Source organism: Nilaparvata lugens, chromosome 10, assembly GCF_014356525.2.
Source record: "Nilaparvata lugens isolate BPH chromosome 10, ASM1435652v1, whole genome shotgun sequence".
In the NCBI taxonomy this organism is placed as follows: Eukaryota; Metazoa; Arthropoda; class Insecta; order Hemiptera; family Delphacidae; genus Nilaparvata; species Nilaparvata lugens.
In genome coordinates this window covers 32,103,024-32,123,853 of record NC_052513.1, presented here as the reverse complement: position 1 = coordinate 32,123,853, position 20,830 = coordinate 32,103,024, and the positions used below count along the sequence as shown (strand labels likewise).

At 32.3% G+C, this 20,830-nt stretch overlaps 1 protein-coding gene across 1 annotated transcript in view; it reads right to left on the bottom strand.

Moving 5' to 3' along the window:
* Positions 1-766: 766 nt before the first annotated feature.
* The window catches only part of LOC111058162 (histone-lysine N-methyltransferase, H3 lysine-79 specific), a 99,104-nt gene continuing 79,040 nt past the window's right edge, over positions 767-20,830 (bottom strand). Inside the window, exon 2 of the mRNA XM_039437238.1 lies at positions 767-5,448. Within this exon, the coding sequence (XP_039293172.1) occupies positions 5,382-5,448 (67 nt within the window). The 3' untranslated portion in view covers positions 767-5,381. The remainder of the gene's footprint in view (positions 5,449-20,830) is intronic.

Sequence of the window (20,830 nt, the reverse complement as noted above, 5' to 3'; positions counted from 1 at the left end):
CATCTGTTCAATCTAATAGAATTTATAAGGACGGTAAAATATCGTACGACCAAAAATCGATGTGTATGTAACTAGCCTAAGTTTAACATGAGCGCTTGAATACTCACTGGAAATTGGAGAACGCTGGCCGGTACACAACGGCAACATAGCCGCCGTTGTATCCCTATCGCTGTATATGGATATATGGCTAGTAATATAATATTCCCAGGAATAGCTCTGATTGAAGTAGCAGTGCCCAATCAATTTTTCTCTACTGCGCATGTTCACCACAAGTAAGAAGTAATTTTGTACAGAGTATAGATAACATAGTTCCACCATAGAGAAACAATAGCGTAAGATATCCCATGGTATAGGGCGTTTATGTTGCAACTTTTACTGTTATCCCAAGCCGATTACTGTCGATTATTGTTGATTTTTACTGTTTTGACAGGGTAATAGTGTATGAACGGCACAATATGAGATACTACCAGCGTCATAAAGCTTCACGGGAAAGAATTACGTGGGCTATCGGCTTGAGATAACAGTAAAAGTTGCGACATAAACGCCCTATGCCATGGGATATCTACTTAAATGCTATTGTTTCTCTATGGTTCTACTCAAGGTACCCAGAATACATATTCTAGGTACTACTAAAGCAAAGCCAACCAACGTGTTTCAATATTCGTCTTTTGAACTATAGTTTCAATTACATAATAAGATTGTACTTTAATTCAACTTATTTGTATGTAGGATGGAATTTTCTCTCAAACAATAAGAACACGAATAATTAATGCTGTTATCACTTCTATCTTTATTAATGATTTGTACAGGTTTATGTATAAAATGTCGAACCTTACGACACATAAATATATCCATCATTTTAATAATTCATATCGATTTAACTCGAATGCATATAAATTTTGTCACACACATCGAGACTTAAACATTATACTTTTGCAACTGTTAACAACAAAATTTATATCGACAATTTCCTACTTCACACATAAACCACATTTTCAACTAGATTCCTTCCGAAACAATCATTTTCTATTAGGATAAACAATCACCGGACTCTAGTTCGATTGTAAATAATGAACTAGTTCGGTTTACTGATAACTTTTTGATTCAGTTACAAAACAGATACAGTATCTTTTAAATGTTGTCTCTCACAATGGAACAATTCTCTAGAAGTAACAGCAATCATAATTCTTGAAAAAATACTCAACGCACTTATGTAACTAATTTTATTATCCAAAACATCATCAATATTCCAATTTAACTTCAGTTTAGTAGTTATTGGTTGCCTGTAGCTTTTTATGGCATTTCTTTTCCTCTCTTCCAACATTTACCACCAATTCAACATCTTGTCCAATGTACACTCTAACTTCTGTCTAACAGTCACAATATACACAAAATTATTTACAAACTCTGTTAGAAAAATGAAACAAATTAACAGCTTTCCTTTTCTCTAACACGAAAAAGTCTCAAATACAAAACAATTCAACAACCGGGGGTTTCCTTCAAATATACGAGCTCTCAAATCATTCCAATAACTCCATAAATACATGCAATTCTAATAATGACCATAAACTGATAATACTGCATTGAGTTTGCAACACAACATTTCTCATAGATTATTATACAACTTCATTAACGTATCAACTCGTCAAGTTGATAAATAAATCAGCGACTTTTGGAATTTCGTAATCTGATTTTCTGTTTTCAATATTTTTTTCTTTCCGGTGGTTTCATCTCTTTTATGAAAAAATATAAATATAATATTTTGAAGAATTTATGAAAATTTGATCATTTGAAGCAATCAGACTGGAAACAATATTGCAGAACGCCCTCAAAAATAAATAATGTTAATAAATATTTGGAAAGCTTTTATGTTTAAATATTTATGCATAACAATAATTTTAATAACTAGAATTATAGACTAGGTGAAAGCATTCCATACAGCAAAATTGCCCCATAATACAACATTACTATTCTCATAAATATATTGTAGTACAAAAGACAGCATTTTGATAAGCTATCAACTAGTTTCTTGAACAATTTAATTTGTCCAGAAACCGTTTGCAAAATTGGCTTTCATATCAAAACACACAACATTTGTATCGTTCAACATATTTCAACATTTAGCACTTCCCATTATTTTTACAACATTACAAAATTTCATAACTTACTGGTTTTATTTCAATTTCCAAGATACAATTTACATTAACACATTTACAATTCCTATGTTTACTGTAAACAATTTTTTATGTACATTTATACAGTGTACATTATGTACAGATGAATCCAACTAGACAAAATGAATTACAGTATTAGTGAAGTTCACTTCAATAATTTATAGGAACATTTTTTAAATAGCAGAAACCCAACTAGACTGCATTAGTGTTTCACCAACATTACAAAGAATTATGCTAAATCTTTCGAAATTTGTTAGTTTGAATGATAATCATAACATGAATAAATGACTAAAAAATATACTTTCCCGAACAAGTAATTGATAAAGTTTGATAATAATGTATAGTATAATAAGATGGAATGATTGAATGTCAACTAAATTTCAACTTATCAACCAGAAACATCATTGGAAGCAAGACAAAATTTGAATCAGTATAAAATGAGTAGAATGAAAAGATTCTTATTAATTAAATTATTGGTTTCTCACAATATTATAGTTTAACAATAACTTGAATTGTATGCTTCTAAATACATGAAGGAGCATCAATTTTATATCATGGAAATCATATCATCAATCAGAATTATGCATAACAAACAAGATAGAATAATACTTCAATTGGACGAAAAATATACCAAAATTGTAAAAGAATCAATATGAAGAGTAGGTAATTATTATATGAGGATAATAATGAATAGTATTTGATCCAGAGTTAACTTCCCCATAGAAATATAGTATATACAGTATAATAACAGATAAGGATATGTATTTATTATCAAGTAGTGCTATATCCGGGAATAGAGGGGTTGTAGATAATTCTTGTATAATGCATTAACAACATGAGAGCTCAAAGGAGTTCTGAGATGTTATATGGGCTTCAGAAGCATATGAAACAAAATGGAATACCTAGTATAAATAAATTGATAATATAAGTTCTATTTTTTTTTTACATTTTGATAGGTTTACAGCTTAGAGAACAGATAATCTTTCCAACAAAACCAAAGACACAAACCAAAATTTGTATTCAATACTTGGCAAAATAGCCTAGCATTGGCAAACATAGGCCTAGTTGTTGAACAGTGAAAATGAAAAACAAATTGACCCATAGATTAAAAATATTGGAATGATACAATAATGTAGCCTATTAATAAATCAAAACAAAGAATAATAATATTGCACAAATAATATTGCATTATGAAATTGTACAAGTAATATTTGACATAAGGAAAAATTCCACATGATCATAGTCGAAAATTAGAGTTATTGTTCCTTTAGAATAAGAATCAATTCAGAATTATTTCTTGATATAATTTGTGAATCAGCATTTTTCCATTATTACTCAAAAATCAGGAAATAGACAATTTTCTATAGAAAGAAAAGTATTCATACAATACCCAACAATTCGTAAACAATTCAAGTTGAGAAAAGTAAATTTAAGCTATGGATAGATGAATAATGAATTTTGAATATAGTAAAATATGAAATAATAAAACAAGGTAGGCCTATAGTAGGCTATGGTATAAATGTATTCAATATAAATGTATAAATGAAGCTAAATAAACTTCTAGTTCTATATGAACAAGGAGACGAGAATAAGTGAGTTGAATATTTCAAATTAATACTTTTTCAATTTGAATATATTTTGTGATTGACAGATAGATTAAGATGATTAAATTCTCCATAATTTTCAACTTTCAGTCAGAAGCCTACTTCCTATACCAAGATTGTCAAACCAAATACTTGGTTTTAATATTAATTTCACCTTTTCCCATGTTTTAATATTTCTCATGTTAGATATTATCATTTTACAAATGTCAGAGAATGTACATTCAAAACCGTACAATAAACTTTATAATATTATAATCAAACAGTATGTTTATGGGGAACCAAATTCCGATTAAATAGTATAGTGTGAGGGAGAATTAATAAAATCAAATTGTGATATGAAATACAGTTCTTTAGTCATATATCGTATACCATGATATTCATAAAATTTAAGTTATTTGATCAACCACAAGTTTTGTGTAGCGATCAAAATATCTAATCTATAATAATAACAATTCATATAGAATAAGATTGAATTGATTTGAACAAAAATGCAGAATACTAGATATTTTAAAAGGGATAAATAATTTAAGAAATAATAACTGAACCCATAATAAATGGTGCATGAATAAGAAAATAATTTGTAATAATAAAATAATGAAATTTTCAATCATTTCAATACAGAATTCATTAGTGTATAATGAATTAAAAAGAATAACAATGGCAAAATTTCAATCACAATAGAATATAGTTGGAAGATTGAAGACTTGGTGAAGGATATGCAGACCACAGTTTCAATTAATTATTTTATAGAAATTAATCAAATTCAGATAAATGTCTAAAAGCTGTGGGAAATACTTCATTAGGTCTTGGAAGACTAATCAACTTTTGGAAGAGCTTTATTTTCTTAGAAATTTGAGAATGTTAGAGACTACCTACTCTATAATAATATAATTCCAATGAGATACACAGCCTAATTAATTTCAAAATTGGGAAAGATGAAATTTGAGAACTAAAAACAAGATGACCCCTCATAATTAGTGTTTTTTTTTCGTCAATAATCAATTGTTATTGACCAAGTGGATTTGTTAAATTTATACTGTAGATTAAATTTTTTAAAATAAAATGTTACATCGGCTGCTCAGTAGCTTCAATAGAAAAATTGTGAATTGAAGTAAATTGTGAATCAAATAAAGTTCCACAATACAAATAGAAGTAGCCAAGTCTCCAATTTTCCAAATGCTTGTAGATTGTCTGTGAATTGAACTTTCTACATTACTGTCTTCAGAAAAAACTGAACAAGAAATTAGTGAACAAAATGTTTGACAATATTCAATAAAAGTAACGAAAAAATATTGTAAAAACAAAATAAGAGGGAAATAAAATATGAAACATGCAGAGATGAAACCACAACTAACATCATAACACTTTCCACAATCTGATAATGAAATAAAGTTTGATTTGATAATAATTAATGACTTATAAACTAAACAATGCGAAGAGGTAAGACTTGTAGAAAACATAGTTTCAAAATACACTAACAACAATATGATAATGATAATGCCTACCGAATAACGTATGTTAGTCAATTAACTGTCCTTCTAATCCAGTCTTAAAAAATGAATTAATAAAATAAGCACAGCCTAGGGGTTCAGAAGTAGTCGGGTCATTCACCGCTGACGGTGACTGGGGTCGTCCACTGCCAAGGGCTCGTGTACGTCTTGTCCTGGTGACTGAAACACACACAAAAAACAAACAAAATTAGTGAAAATTGCAATAAAATATTGTGAAACAAACGTTCAGCAATTCACATAATATTTAATAATGTTGACATGTCTTCAAACTTTCAATGGCTATTCAGTTGCTTCTGTCTGTAAAAAAGTGAGAAACTTGTTAATAGTACTCGCAAATAGTAAAATAACTCGAAGTTCGGAATGAATCAAGAAATCATAAGATTTTGATAATCTGTAATCTGTGAGAATTTGTACCAATAGGTCTATACTTGAAAATATCGTTGAATATGGTATTTTTATTGTCTTACAATAATCGAATTTTGAATTGGAACTCTCAGGGCCGGGTGATCAATAAAAGTTTCATATCATCCAAACTTCAATGAAGCTATGGTCGCTCAATAACAGTTTTTGGCCCGGCTTCTAGGACAATTAATAATCTATTTTGATGGTCCATTATGAACCATATTTAATGGTCTATTAGATTTGATAAGTGGTCTAGAAATCGGACCTCTGTCGAAGTAAAATTAATCCAGGATTAAATCTAGCTATCGTCGCATAAATTCTATGTTACAATTCAATCATCCGGGAGTTTAAACTCGAAATGAAACTAGATTGCTATTCAACAATTGTGTTTGGTCATTATGTTTCATTCCGTGTTTGTGGATTTTGAAATAATTCAATGGTAGTACAGACACCACCTAAAACGGTGAGCTCATTCATCTCTTATCATTCCTTCGATTACCCACTCATAAGTCAAGAGTCGCTTACTATAAAATATGCTCATCATTTTAACTTTTCAACGAAAATAAAAGTTAACGAATGGAAAAATTGTCCCAGCGGCTAGTCGGATCTCTTCGCGTTTAAGATAAGTGGCGTATTCTTGGTGTTCCTGTTGGGTGATTACTTGAGGTTGAACCAACAGGTTCAAAACCACTTTTGGTGGTAAGGAACCCACCTGAAAATGCTGTTCCGTAATCATTCATCTCATATAATGAGAACTGAAGTACAGTATTGAGTTAGCAATACTTGAAAATTATATTTATGAGTAATGTTAGAGGAAACTTATAAGATTGTTTTATTCTATCGCATTGTATCTGATTAAGCAGCAGATAGAGAAGCAAGAAGACTATAATTGAGTAGAAAATGAAGTAATAAGTACAATATTCAGAAGCTACTTCATCAAGCTCTGAACTCTGCACTTATTTACAGTACTGATAATGCCAAATTATTTTTAGCCTACTGTTGTCTATGAAAAACGGTTGTTATTTTTACTCCAAGGGCAACTGAACATTGATAGCATTGTGATATTGTGACAGATATCAACCACATTCCAATTAGTTTCAATTTTAATAGAAACAATCTGTTATGATGTCCTACTTGACCTGATAGTGCTTGAAATGCTAAAATAATGTGGTTTCTACTATAATTTGTCAAAACTTCAAACTCAATAAGTGAAATCAAATTTACTAGAACAATGAGTAAAAAGCATGAATACCTCACACAATATCGATATACAAAAAATAGGTACCTCAGACTTTTAATAAACAATTTTTAAACTAAATAACAATAGTCAATCAATTTTTTGAAGTGAACAACTACAAAACTTTACCTATTTCGGACTATGTGTAACCTTATCTACATTTGGGAGGGGAATAGCACAAGGTTACCTTATTTTTTTCTCCTTATCATTTTGATGATGTACTTATTGTATCAATCAATAAAAAATAAATAGTCGTGGTAGCCCTATAGAGAAAAATTGAATACAGTATATAGAACATCCTGTTAAGCCTTGGAAGTAGTGTTTACAGTACTTTTGTAATATTTATAAACTTCTAACTATATCATTAAAGTTTTGTGCTAGGGAATGAATTTTCATAAAAAATTTGGTACTTGACCGTGATGAAGTAAATATTGCAAAGTTTTAATGGAAAAGTTCCATCATTCTCTTCAAAAAGAGAGACAAGCTATAGAATGGAATAGAGAAAACTGAAAGAGATCAGTGTAGTATATGATATTCATTATGGATAATTATTATAATAATTAATCATTATTATTACATAATAATGATTATCACGATTATTCAAGTGAGAATAACATACTTCTAAATTAAATTGGATCAGAAAAGCTACAGAAATGAAAAGCTAAAAAATTTGAATCAAAGATTGTCTATGACAGTCATTCACATTGCAATAATATTCGTAATATTGAATATTATTGACCAACAAAGTTTTTAATTTATTGTGATTCATTTAGAGTATAACATCAACCTTAAAAATTTTCAAATCATTATTCCTGGACCGAAAATCAAGTGACGAAGCAGTGTGTGATTACATAACCTTAACTATTGGACAACATTAACATTTTATCAAAAGTTTTGGAGAGAAATAGTACAGGCTCAGCCTAGTTTTTCCACCTACAGTATGTCATAATTGTATTATGATTATAGTGTTTTATACAATAAATGAATGAATGAACAAAGTCCTCAACAAAAATCTGGGAAAACGAAGGAGTATCCTCTATCGTCTATCGTGAATTGAATATTGTCACAGCATTCACTAATTATTGAAATACATTAGTTTATAATACAATAGAAGCTTCAACAGTCAATACCTAATTGCTTTCTGATTAATAGAAAATTGAATTGTATCATTTATGGAAGGAATGATGTCTACCCATCAAGAAAGATGGCTGGCAAGGTGTAAGGGAGGTGTTCTATAGTTGGATTCACTGCAAATTGTCGGCATTCCTTGCTATGAATAGCATCAGTAGCTTCCCATTCAACTCAAGCTGCCAGTTTGAAGTGAGACAGCAAGAAGTTCTTCTTCGTGACGTCATTAAAATAAGCCCACGACCCCATTACGCTACTAATTACTACTTCACTAATTAGTTTCACTACCCCTTTCCTATATTCTTCAGTAACTCCTCTTGCTTCTCTTTCAACTTCTCCTTCATCATCATCATCTTCATCATCTTCTTCTTCTTCTTCTTCTTCTTCTTCTTCTTCTTCTTCATCATCATCATAATTTTCTCCTACTTTCTCCACTTCTTCTTCTCCATTTTCTTCTTCATGATTCTCTCTTTTGAACCCTTTATTTTCTTCTTCTGCGTCACCAAATCTTTTTTCTTTTCCCTCTACTGCCCATTCTCTTTCCCCTTTTACTTCTACTGCCCATTCTCTTTCCCCTTTTACTTCTACTGCCCATTCTTTTTCTCCTTTAATTTCTACTCCCCATTCTCTTTCTCCTTTAACTTCTACTGCCCATTCTCTTTCTCATTTAAATTCTACTGCCCATTCTCTTTCTCCTTCTATCTTTTAAAACAATTCACCTTCTTGTTCTTCTTCCTCTTCTAATGTTGATGTTCCTCTACCTGCAGTTCCCCTCTCATTCACACCATCTACTCTCTTATACGCTATGATCTTCCTCTTATTGTTTCAGTTATTCTTATTATAGCCTTGTAAGCTTCTTCAATCTATCCTCTTATTCTTCTTCACATAAAAAAAATACTCATCCACGTTTTCACCTCTTCATGATTTTTCTAAAATTTTTCATCTTCTTTTTCTATCAATATCTTTTGTTCCTGCCAATCGCTGTCATTTTTTAGTTCCCTTTCCAAAGTGGGAAATTTCCATTCCAAGATCCTCTACCTCCTCATCATTCTCATCCTCTTTATCCTCCAATTTATTTTTCCCTTCTTATCAATCACAATCTTCCCAGCTGTCTTCCCTTCATCTCCCTCCTCATCATTATTTCACTTCTTCTACCTCCTCTCATCTTCTTGATCCTGCACATCCTCACAACTTCTCCTGTTCTTAGTCATTCTCCTCAATCTTCTTCTTCTTCATCATCTTTTCCTTCAACTCTTCCTCTTCTTCTCCTTCTTCTTCTTCATCTTTTTCCTCTTCCTCTTCTCCTTCTTCTTCTTTTTCTCCTCCTTCTTCTTCTCTTTCATATTTTTCTTCTTCTTTTCCTCCTTCTTTTTCTTCTTCTTCTTCATCTTTTTCCTCTTTCTCTTCCCCATCTCCTTCTTCTTCTCCTTCCTCTTCATCTTTTTATACATCATCTTTTTCTTTTCCCTCTTCCTCTTCTCCTTCTTCTTCTTCTTCTTTTTCTCCTCCTTCTTCTTCTCTTTCATATTTTTCTTCTCCTTCCTCTTCATCTTTTTCTTCTTCTTCTTTTTCCTCTTCCTCTTCCCCATCTCCTTCTTCTTCTTCCTCTTCTTCTCCTTCTTCTTCTTCTTCTTCTTCTTCTTCTTCTTCTTCTTCTTCTTCTTCTCCTTCTTCTTCTTCTTCTCCATCTTCTATTACTCCTTTTTCTTAGTCTCGTTCATTTCCTGTTACATCTCCACCACCTTCTCCTACGTCCTTCAATACAATCCTCCTCCATCAATACAATCAAGAAACGGGAACACACTAACAATAAATGAAACGCGAATAAATGAACCTTCAAGGCCAAACTTTAGAAAGACGACAAAATGGCGTGTTGAGTGCCCGTTCTAACCAAACCAAAGAAAATTAATTAAGTAATCAGGTTAATAAGCACAACACTAATGAGTCGAGCACATGCTAACTTCAGCAAACAAGCCGTTATAACTGATGTGGAATTGTTCAATAGTTATAGTTGTACGGTTATAGTTTATAGTAGTTGTTCAAGTTGTTGGAGTACTTGAATACAAGGTGTTTCCCATGTTCTAGAAAGGGGAAACATGTGCAAGGTAAATAGGGAATGACATGAATATAATTACAAGACAATTCTCTTGAAAGTAGAGGAATATCAACAAGTTGTAACCATGGTGTATCAAATGTTTTCATATTATATGAGAAATGAAGATATCATGTTATAGATACAACTAGAGGACTGAGCATCAGAGCATTGTTTGAAAGGGCATTGAGATTCATCTCCAATTAATAGTAAAACCCAGATGGTAGTTCGGAATTCACCTGAACCAGTTTCCACTCAGGTAGGAGCTTCGAAAACATTATTCAACCCGCATTAGATCATTTGAACCGATCGCCAATTATATGTTTAACTATCGTTAGAATTGGCTAAAATCTCACTAGAATAAATTTATCATTCCATAAGTAGACTAGAAAAAATAAAAAATTAATATCGATAAAATTAAACATTAGCGGTAATATTCCCTATTTCGTATCATTTTAATCGGACTCCAGTAATTAACTTATTGAAATTATAATGGAATAATAATCTCGAGCGGACAGAATTTAATGATTTGAAAATCAAAATATTCCTCAATTTCTAGTGACAACAGGTAAGTACCATGATATCTACCAAACTCTCCTTTTTGGAGAGCAATTCTATTCACGATCATATACGAGTAAGTTTAATCTACATTATACGATTCATCCTATTTTAATTTTTCCTTTTTATGCTTTTGTACTCCAGAGCGAAGCTCGGTCCCCGATATTATATATGATTCATCCTATTTTAATTTTGCTGATGCTAAATTGATTTTCAAATAAATATCTTACGATTTTTTTGAATTCACGATTCATATACGATTAATCAACATATACGATTCATCCTATTTTAATTTTGCTGATGCTAAATTGATTTTCAAATAAATATCTTATGATTTATCGAATACAGTGAGTAGGCCTACGAGATACACGAGATACAGTACCGTATTTAAATCATCAACTATACATTACATACGACAGATAGACCTAACTATATTCATAGTGAGTGTATCATTTGTATGTAAAGCACATTTCTTATCACATTATCATACAGGATAGAGCCCACAAACTTCATTTTACGATAACGAACATTTTATTGATCGTTAGCTTTTATGAGACGAGACCTCCCATGCGCATGCGCTGTGACAAACGTGTGAATACTGATGGTAGAGATAGTGTTTGTACTATCTCCTGTATAGGAGTGTTATGGAGAGAAGTCTAAAATAGTTAAAAAGCGAAGAGAGAGGGAAAAGAGAGAAGAAGAAGAAGAAGAAGAAGAAGAAGAAGAAGAAGAGAAGAAGAAAACAAGAAGAATAGGGAGAGAAAAGAATAAGTAGAATAAGAAGGAAGAGAAGAGGAGAGGATCATAAGGTTCAAGACGAGGATGAGAAAAAGTAGAGGAGACCAGAAAAGAGGATACAAGGGGATGTACGAGGAGGTGATGAAGTGTGAGAGATTACAGGAGGATGATAAGAACGACACGGAGAGGAAGGAGAGAATGAGTAGAAGAATAAAGAAGCTGGAGAGGATAGAAGAGGAATGAGACAGGAGGAGGAGGCAGAAAAAGGAAGAAGAAGAGAGAAGGGCCAGGAAGAGGGTGTCGTGTCAGACTTGAAGAAGAAGAGAGAAGGGAGAGAGAATAATATGACAGAGGAGGAATGGAAGGAACAGGAAGAAGAGGAGGAAGGAGAAGGGCGAATAGGAAAAACAGGTGAGAAAGAGAGTGAAGAGAGATGACAGGAGGAGAAGAAGAAGAGAGGAGAAAGAGGAGAATGAGTAACCGGTGAAGAATGGAAGAAGTAGAGAATGAAGAGATGGGGAGAATAAAAAAAGGAGGAAAATACGAAGTATTTGAAATTTGTAAAACAAAAAAGAACAGGAAGTGAAAGAAGAAAACTGAGGAGAGGTGAAGGATGTAAGAGGAAAAGGAAGAGAAGGGATTATAATACGTAAAGAAGGAAATGAGAGCATAATGAAGAGAAAAGAAGAGGGATAACAATTTAGAGAAAGAGGCGGAGGAGAAGGAGTGGAAGGAAGAAGATGGTAAGGAAGAAGGAGGGAGAACAGGAGGATTAGAAGTTTGAGAAGAACGACAAAAGTAACAAAAGGAGAAAATAACGAGGAGTGGAGAATGAAAAGGAGAATTAAAGGAAGGAAGAGAAGAATGAGGAGAAAGAGAGAACTGAGAATAACAAGAAGAAATCGTGCAACTACAACGTATGAGTAGACAAAAATATCTCAAAAAAGAAAAAGAATAAGCTGAAAGAAGGAGAAGGAAAAAAGAAGATGAAAGTGAAAGATAAGAGCTAGACGAGGAGTTGGTACCTGACTGGGAATAATGAACAGGTTATCTGGTATATGTGACATGTCATTACTTGGATGATTGTGGAGCCCACACATGCTAAGACTTGTTCACGACCGAGGGGCTATGCTGACGAATTCTAAGCTGGAAATGAGTATCTACTGAAGAAGGCTCAGTCTTTTACCATCACAAAGCAATAAATAATAAAATAAAATAATCGCCCGGCAACTTCCAGTTCAATAGTAGTTTAACCAGAGTTCAGCTTAGTCCAGGATCATGTTTCGCGATTGAACAGCTGATAGTTTAATCTTGAGATGAAATAAAACTGCTATTGAGAATGTGTTGAATTCCTTGATTAATCAACCACAAGCTCATACATAACAGTTCCGTTCAAAATTATGGGGCATAAGGACCCATAAGTTTAATACACCCTGCAGTGCAATATTTCTTTATAGGAAACAGTTTTATGCTATCATGCCTGTTGTTTCCAAAGTTTCATCACTCTTATTCTAAATAAATTAATAAGGTGCATAGTGCAACTTTCATAGTAGCTCAGTAGCTTCATAGGTTGATACAGTACTTATGAATCAAGAATAAAACAGATTCCAGAGTATCTCAGGATATGATTGGAGAACTTTGTAATTTTGATAAATATTTTTAATAAACCCAAATCAAATGAATCAATATTGCTCTGTGGATCCATCTCTCGAACCACAGAAATCGACAATTTCAATTGTTTTAATTTGGCATCCCATTCAATCGAGTATATTCCAAAAAAAAATCTATTTGGCCAAACAAGAGGGTTATAATGTAATGGTGATAAGTCGAATTGCAAAATATATTTTGAAAAGATGCATTGATTTTGTATAAAATGTGATCTTGAATTATTGTGAACCAATGTCTTCCACTTCTTTTTGAACAACTCAAGCCAAAGGGTCTTCTACTCCTACATTTCTCCACACTATCCTATCTTTTTCTATCATTTCCTTACTTTCTAAATCTTCTTCTATCATTTCCTTTTTTTCTAAATCTTCTTCTATCACTTCCTTACTTTCTAAATCTTCTATTCCCACATTTTTTCTTCACCAACTTTCTTTCAAAATCCCTCCATTCAGCTTCTACAGTCAAGAAATGATACACAATACAATAAATACACAGGTACAATAGACTACACAAAAACAAAGAGAACTTTAAAAATTGTGTGGACCACAGGAGCTGAAATCATCGAGGAATCGCCCTGGGGATTCGTTATAGCCAATCAGCTGTTGTTGTGCTGGGGGTAAAAAGGATTGTAAAAAGATAACAACAGGCTGGGGTTCCTGTTGACCAAACCGGACACCTAATTGACCAATGAAAAGACCGGAACAACTTTATTACCGTCGGTAGCAGAATGATTGTTGCGTTTTTTCGGACTTCACAAAAACAGAAAGATTGTGGTGACTCACAGTAACTAGCAGTTATTCGAAGGGAGAAATAAGACAATAGAAAGAGAGTTTTAGGGGAAGAAGATGCAATAAAATGTGGATAAATGAAGACAGATAACTGTTCATAAAGGGATGATCAAAATGGATACAATAGTAACCAGAACCAAAGAAAACTTTTACATTGTTTTATTGTATACCAGAACATTTCTCAACTCCAAACAGAAAGACAGAGTTCACTCCCAACGAAACAACGTGAATGATTGATAAACAAATGAATACAGCTGTATTTTTAATATAAATATTTTCCTTCAAATATTTGAAAATAATTCACCTTCAAATCTATTTATTGACCCTTCTTAAAATTCTATCATGAAACCGATAGATTTCCAAAGCAATATCAAATTTGTTTATAAATAACTGTCTCAAAAACTCTGATTACTGACCTTACCAAACTTGAACTCGATAAGTTTGGTTCAAGGTCAATTTCAAAATAATATCAATTTTTCCACTAATAAATATTTTTGTGCTACAAATAACTGATTACTTGTGACATAAAACTTGATAAAGTAAATGTGTAAAGCTTTAATTTATTAAATTTAAAATTATCGGTATTGTCCTAGACACCATGAAAGGATCATGATATTTTAATTAATTTTGGTTTGTGTATCATTGAATGAATAAATGAATAATTATTTAGCGATGCTACGCCGTTTTGAAATGGACAGATTGTTTAACATTATAGTGAGGTCCACGTTATAATGGCAGTGGAGAAAGATAGGAAAAAAACGTTGCCAAACCTCTGTCTTGTCAATGCCTTCTATAGACAATAGCAGATACAGGTTTATTGATGTAATATTAACTGTTCATTCTCGTTTAAAATAATCAATTATATTTCATTAAGCAATATATTATATTTTTTAATAATTTCATAATGAATTTACATAATTAAGATAGAATATTTTGTTGATTAATAATTAATTGTACATTCTTAAAAGACAATGTGGCAACAGAGCAAAGCGAGAAAGAGATAGCGCTATCCGCTTTGTTGAATGAAAGACAAGGATAGCAATACCATTGCTAATCAAACACTGCCATTATAATGTGGACCTCACTATAGAAGATACGTTCTCCAAGAACGTTGCTAAAGCTACTTATATGACGTCCTGAATTGGCCTGTCTGTACGTTACCAAGATATTCACTGTCAAAGAGTGTATACATTTTTTGGGTCCCTCTGTATTTGAGAGGTCTTCATCTCCTTCTCAAATTAACCTGATTACTTCCTAATCCTTGAATAGTTCTATTTTTTATTGTTCCTATCTTTACATCCTTTCCTACATATCCTACAAATAAATCCTCAATATGCTTTTTATATGAATTGAAATGACCTTTATTCTTCTTCTTAGAAAGAATACAAACAATATACAATTTACATATATACAAAACTTGAAGAAGGTTCCTCACATGGGCAAAGCCTGTGTGCGAGGAATATCCCAGTGTTGAACTCTGGTTGACTATGACACAGAAATCTAATCAGGGGTTTGGACGTCGCAGATTGCGTCCTTGAAAGGTTGAGATTCAAGGGGGATCTAAAAAAAGTAGTCAGCAGTGTTTCAAATGACTATTATCATAGAGAAAAGATAGCGATACCTTGCATCAGTTGTCTCTGCTATTATGTATGTGGGGGGGGGGGAAGCTGCATTTTATCTAAATTAAATTCAGGTTGGGGGGGTGCATCCATGGGCTTGGAGTGGGGAGTGTTCACTCATGGATAAGAGTAAGTAATCAACAATACTAGTAGTTCTGTGAACAGTAGACCTCGCGCAACTATAACGACGTCCCAAACCATAAGCACATCCACACTGATACACTAACTATTCATTTGATCGGATCATGCTTACACAAGATTTAATTATCATATAACGCTTTCCGGAATTTAGCGCGAGAAAACCAGAAGACATCTAGGCGCCCAGACGAGCTGTTATAAGTTCTTTGCATCATATTCAATAGTGCATAAAAATTGCACTCAATGAGGCATGCAATTTATAGTCTACACAGCTGCTAATTTTTTACCAAGTTACATTGAGATATTGAATTGCATGCGTCATGGCATGGAATTTATAGTCAACTCGACAGCTGATTTATGATGAATGATTCTATAGTCTGATTTTCACTCTAATATTGACGTATGAAGGAGGCTCCTTTTTTCTTTTATATTAAACTTGAAATACAAAATTTCCAAAAACCTTGTATATATTTATGTCGACGCACAATTTGAAAAGGAACATACCTGTCAAATTTCATGAAAATCTATTACCGCGTTTCGCCGTAAATGCGCAACATATAAACATTAAGAGAAATGCCAAACCGTCGACTTGAATCTTAGACGTCACTTCGCTCGGTCAATAAGTACTGTAAAGTATCCAAATACTAGAGGTACATGGATAAGAAGAACAATATTATTATTAATGAAATAAGTCAGGCCTACTCTGAGCTAAGGAAATTAATAGGAAAAAATATTCACTATAGGTACATTGATCTGTGCTGTAAGTGCGAACTTGTGATTCTGTTGACGGCAGTAGTTGAGTTTTGCGCTCACAGATGGCGCGAGCATCGCTGATAAGACCGGCATTGTTTACAAAACGTCGGCGCGCTCCTATTTATGAGGTCAAACTGAATGTCTTCGATCCACAAACGTTGCTCCGTCTCTCGTCCTCGTCTCCTTTCTATAGAACGCTGCAATTCTGTCTGCTGCATTTTTTCTTTCATTCTACTTGGAACCTCGTTCAATTGATATTTCCTATTATTTTGCTGCAGGGAGCATTCGTCACTCATAATCTTCCGAGTGTAATACTCACATTATACTATACATATGCCACAGACCAGATATTGTATTGTGTATTGTATTATTATCATATGTCACCAACTCGTCTCCCACTACAGACTTGGAAGTTGCAGTTGGATGGGAAAAGAGACATCATAAGACCGAGGAAGCGGTGGACACCGGAACAGGCTTTTACCACGATGGCCTAATTACCACGATGGATGATTATGATGATTATTGTTATCATATATTATTGTATCTGGTTAGTTTCTGTTATAATGTTCATTGGTGATAGTTTTCAGAGTATAATGCTCACACCAATTCCAGACTTGTTCATGTGTATGTAATGAGATGGATGATGATTGATTGATTGAGTACTTTATTTATGTAGATTACAATATATACTGGCTCATACACTTATATACAACAGCTTACAATTCAGCAAAATTATTGTTGAATTTACATAATGTAGACTAAGAAAATAATTATTGAGCTGTATATGATATGAAAAAGCAATTTGTGATATAATAACTATAGATAATTATATTGTTATGCATGTACATAAATAATTGGCGGAGCTTTGGACATATATCAATGTCCATTCTTCAGAAAGAATATTAAAAATATCCTCCCCACTAACTCTCTACCAAAACGTTAATTTCATTAATTAAACTAAGGATTTATTTATTAATGGAAATATTGTAAAAGTTTTATTTAATATGAAAATTTAACAGAAAAAACAGAAAATTGATAAATTAAAATAATCATATAGGTAGATAAGATCAAATTATTGATTAATAAAATGAAGTAGGCTGAAAGTAGATCAGGGTTATCAACTTTCAGTAATATACAGCAGTATGCAGAGGATAATTAAAATAACATGAGTTTATATAATATATAATTCATACAATAATTACAATATAATCATATACAATTCATTCTATATGATGAGAGATGAGTGGATCTACAGCTTTAAGTGGGTTCCAAACCACCGAGAACGTATTTTAAAACTCTCTGTTCAAGCAATGACTCTCCAATCAATCACTCTTTCAACTCCCGACCGTAGTAATCAAAGAAAATAATGTAATTACTGGTATTTTAGTACCATAAGTCATATATTACTGATATAAGTCATTCTGGAAAACGTCATCAGCGATTTTTAGCCGAGCCATCATTTCAAACTAAGTGAACTCCTAAACTTCGATATATTTGGTAATTTTTTTCACTGATTTCAAAACAGCTCTTGAAGCTTTCAAGCTAATTGACACCTGGTACATATTTGTGCAATGAGATCCTACTTTGAATACAATACCCTACTTGTTAGTAATGCACAAATGTACATTACTGCATTTGTTAAACAATGAGATGATTTGCAAGTACGTCCTGAAATTAGTAAGTATATGAAGAGAAAGTTTCATTGAAGCAACAAGACGTAACAACTAGAAAATACGTCATAGTCATAATTATTCCCCTATATCTATATGCTCAGAGTGACATGTAACTTATTCACATGTGAGGTACTGTTACAGCATCATAATTTCTCCATAGATATAATGACACTCTTTACCTGTATGGGTAGTTGGGTTAAAACATTAATATCGGGGACCGAGCTTCGCTCTGGAGTACAAAAGCATAAAAAATTTATAACGAAAGAAGAAATTATAATAACATTCATAAAATTCATACAGAGATGTTCTATCTAATCACAGTAAATTGAGATTAATTCCCAGAAGAATGGAAAAATTTCCCTCACAAAGGCCCAGTTGCACAAAAACCGGTTAGATTTTAATCTTGATTAACTTCACGTGAACCAAATCAGAGAAGACAATTTCGAAGAGATGGATCTACTGGAATTAATCAGGATTGAGAATAACCTGGCTTTTTTGCAACCGGCACTAAGTACCTGATTGAATGATTACAAAAGTTCACTGCTGAGTCATCATTTTGACACAGTCCCACACACATGAACTCGCTCACTCACTTCTATCACCAACAGACGACGAAATAATTACTGTATTATCAGCTGTTTTTCCAAGGATGAATAATAATTATCCTTTTAATATCCTTCAGCGAATTTTCCCAGGGATGAGACCTAGTGCAATCGAATCTTTATATTATAAACCTATTATGTTCTGAATTTCGTGAGAATCGTTAGAGCCGTTTTCGAGATCCGGTGAAATACAAACATACAAACATATAAACATATATAAACAACTAAACATATATAAACAACTAAACATATAAACAGAAGTTGCTCGTTTAATAGTATAGGATTTACTAATACCTATAAGGTTGAAAAAACATTAGTTTTCTTCATACATGTTACCTATACATGAGGACGAAGACATTTTCAACCAATAAGGTTGAAGAGACATTATTTACCTATACATATCAGGATAGAACACATAATTTGGGCATCTATTATATGGATCCAGAGAAATCTTATACCATTACATACAAAGCGATGATAATGTATAGAGAACACTGAAAAATAATGGAGCAATTCAGTTGCCAAGACGATTATGTCAAGTCAAGCAAAGAGAGGGCATATTAGAAGATACCTGTATGTCATTTGATATAATTCAGAGATAATTTACTCAATTTTCCCCAGTAAAGAAAGTTATTAGAGCGTGTCTAGGAATGTCTGCGAGAACTCTACGTATGGATTGTTTGTGTTACAGCGAATGACAAGCAATATTCAGATGCCGTGTTATGATGGTTGAGTGATTTCAGAAGTGTATGAAGGACTAGAATCATTTGAGTGAGTACTGTAAATATCTTCACGTGATAAACCTATAAGGATAAATCTATTGAGGCCAGACATGAAAAATATTATCAACCATAAATGGAGAAAAATAATTATATCATTAAATTCATGATGAATTGAATTTATTTTCTATTATCACCGTAGTTTCATAGCAAGGATGCTCAATTCAGTGATCTGCTGAATTGAATTTAATTTAATTGAAATTTATTCACAACACTGACATATTTTACAAATATTTTTACAATGCAATTATTATAAACAGTATCATGATGGAAAAAAAAGAAAAGAACTTCAGTAGCTTAACAGCTGTGGTTGAAGTTCTACACTATTGTTATTGTACATAATAATATGAACGAGACAGTCACTTGATTTTGGTAACTAAAAAAAAGAAGAATAAGTCTTTGTCAATTTCACACAAACAGAATTAGAGCAATAGTAAAATAATAATAATAATAATAATAATAATGAAACCTGAGAAAAACAAATAAAATACAATTCCTGAAGTACCTAAACATCTATACAATAAATATATAACATGAAAAGAATAAATAAAAAAATGAATAAATAAATAAACCTCTATCACCAGTATAATTTTTAACAATTGTGTCTAAAACCAGTCAAATTGATCATCAGTGAAGTAACAAATAAAAGCAAAAGTTAAATTTACTACAAGATTGTTTGAAATACTACAAGGAAATACTGAAGGAGAAATAATATTAATTCAATAAAACCGATTTACGCGGGAAAAAAATGAATAAAATCAAAAACAATGACAATCGTCTTGAAAAGATGGGAAAAAAGAGCAACGAGAAATGTATGATAGTCTAAAGAAAGGATTAGTTGGCCTCTAGAATATTTCCTCCTCAATGTCAATCCCACATATCCACTCCTCAATTTAATTCCTGAGCTTTCTGCTACCGCTCATATTTTCTATGAATTTAGTCGGGATTAAATTTATCAGCCTCTGAGAGACGTAAGAAAATTGTCTTCTACTCACATTTAAGTCCATTCTATTTTGCTGAAATATGCCTCTAGTAGGGCGTAAGTTCAAGTTGGAAACGGTTATTTATTACTATTATTGCACAAATACATTTTTTATAATGCGTTCTAAGGCCTTAATAAGTTGAGAAATAAAACCATAATCAAGTTTCTCTTTCCCTCTTATTGAAAGATGTTTGAAAATTTAATTGTATCATGGCGGTTTTCATTGAAAGTATACTGGAACAATTGAAGAATAAGTGAAAAGTGAATCCGAAAATGTAGGCTAAAAGTAGAAGGAGTAAGAAGTATAGCAACTGATAATAAAGGGCTATTTACACCATCTACGCTAAATGCTAAACCACGTTTTGTAAATAATATGGTTGCATTTAT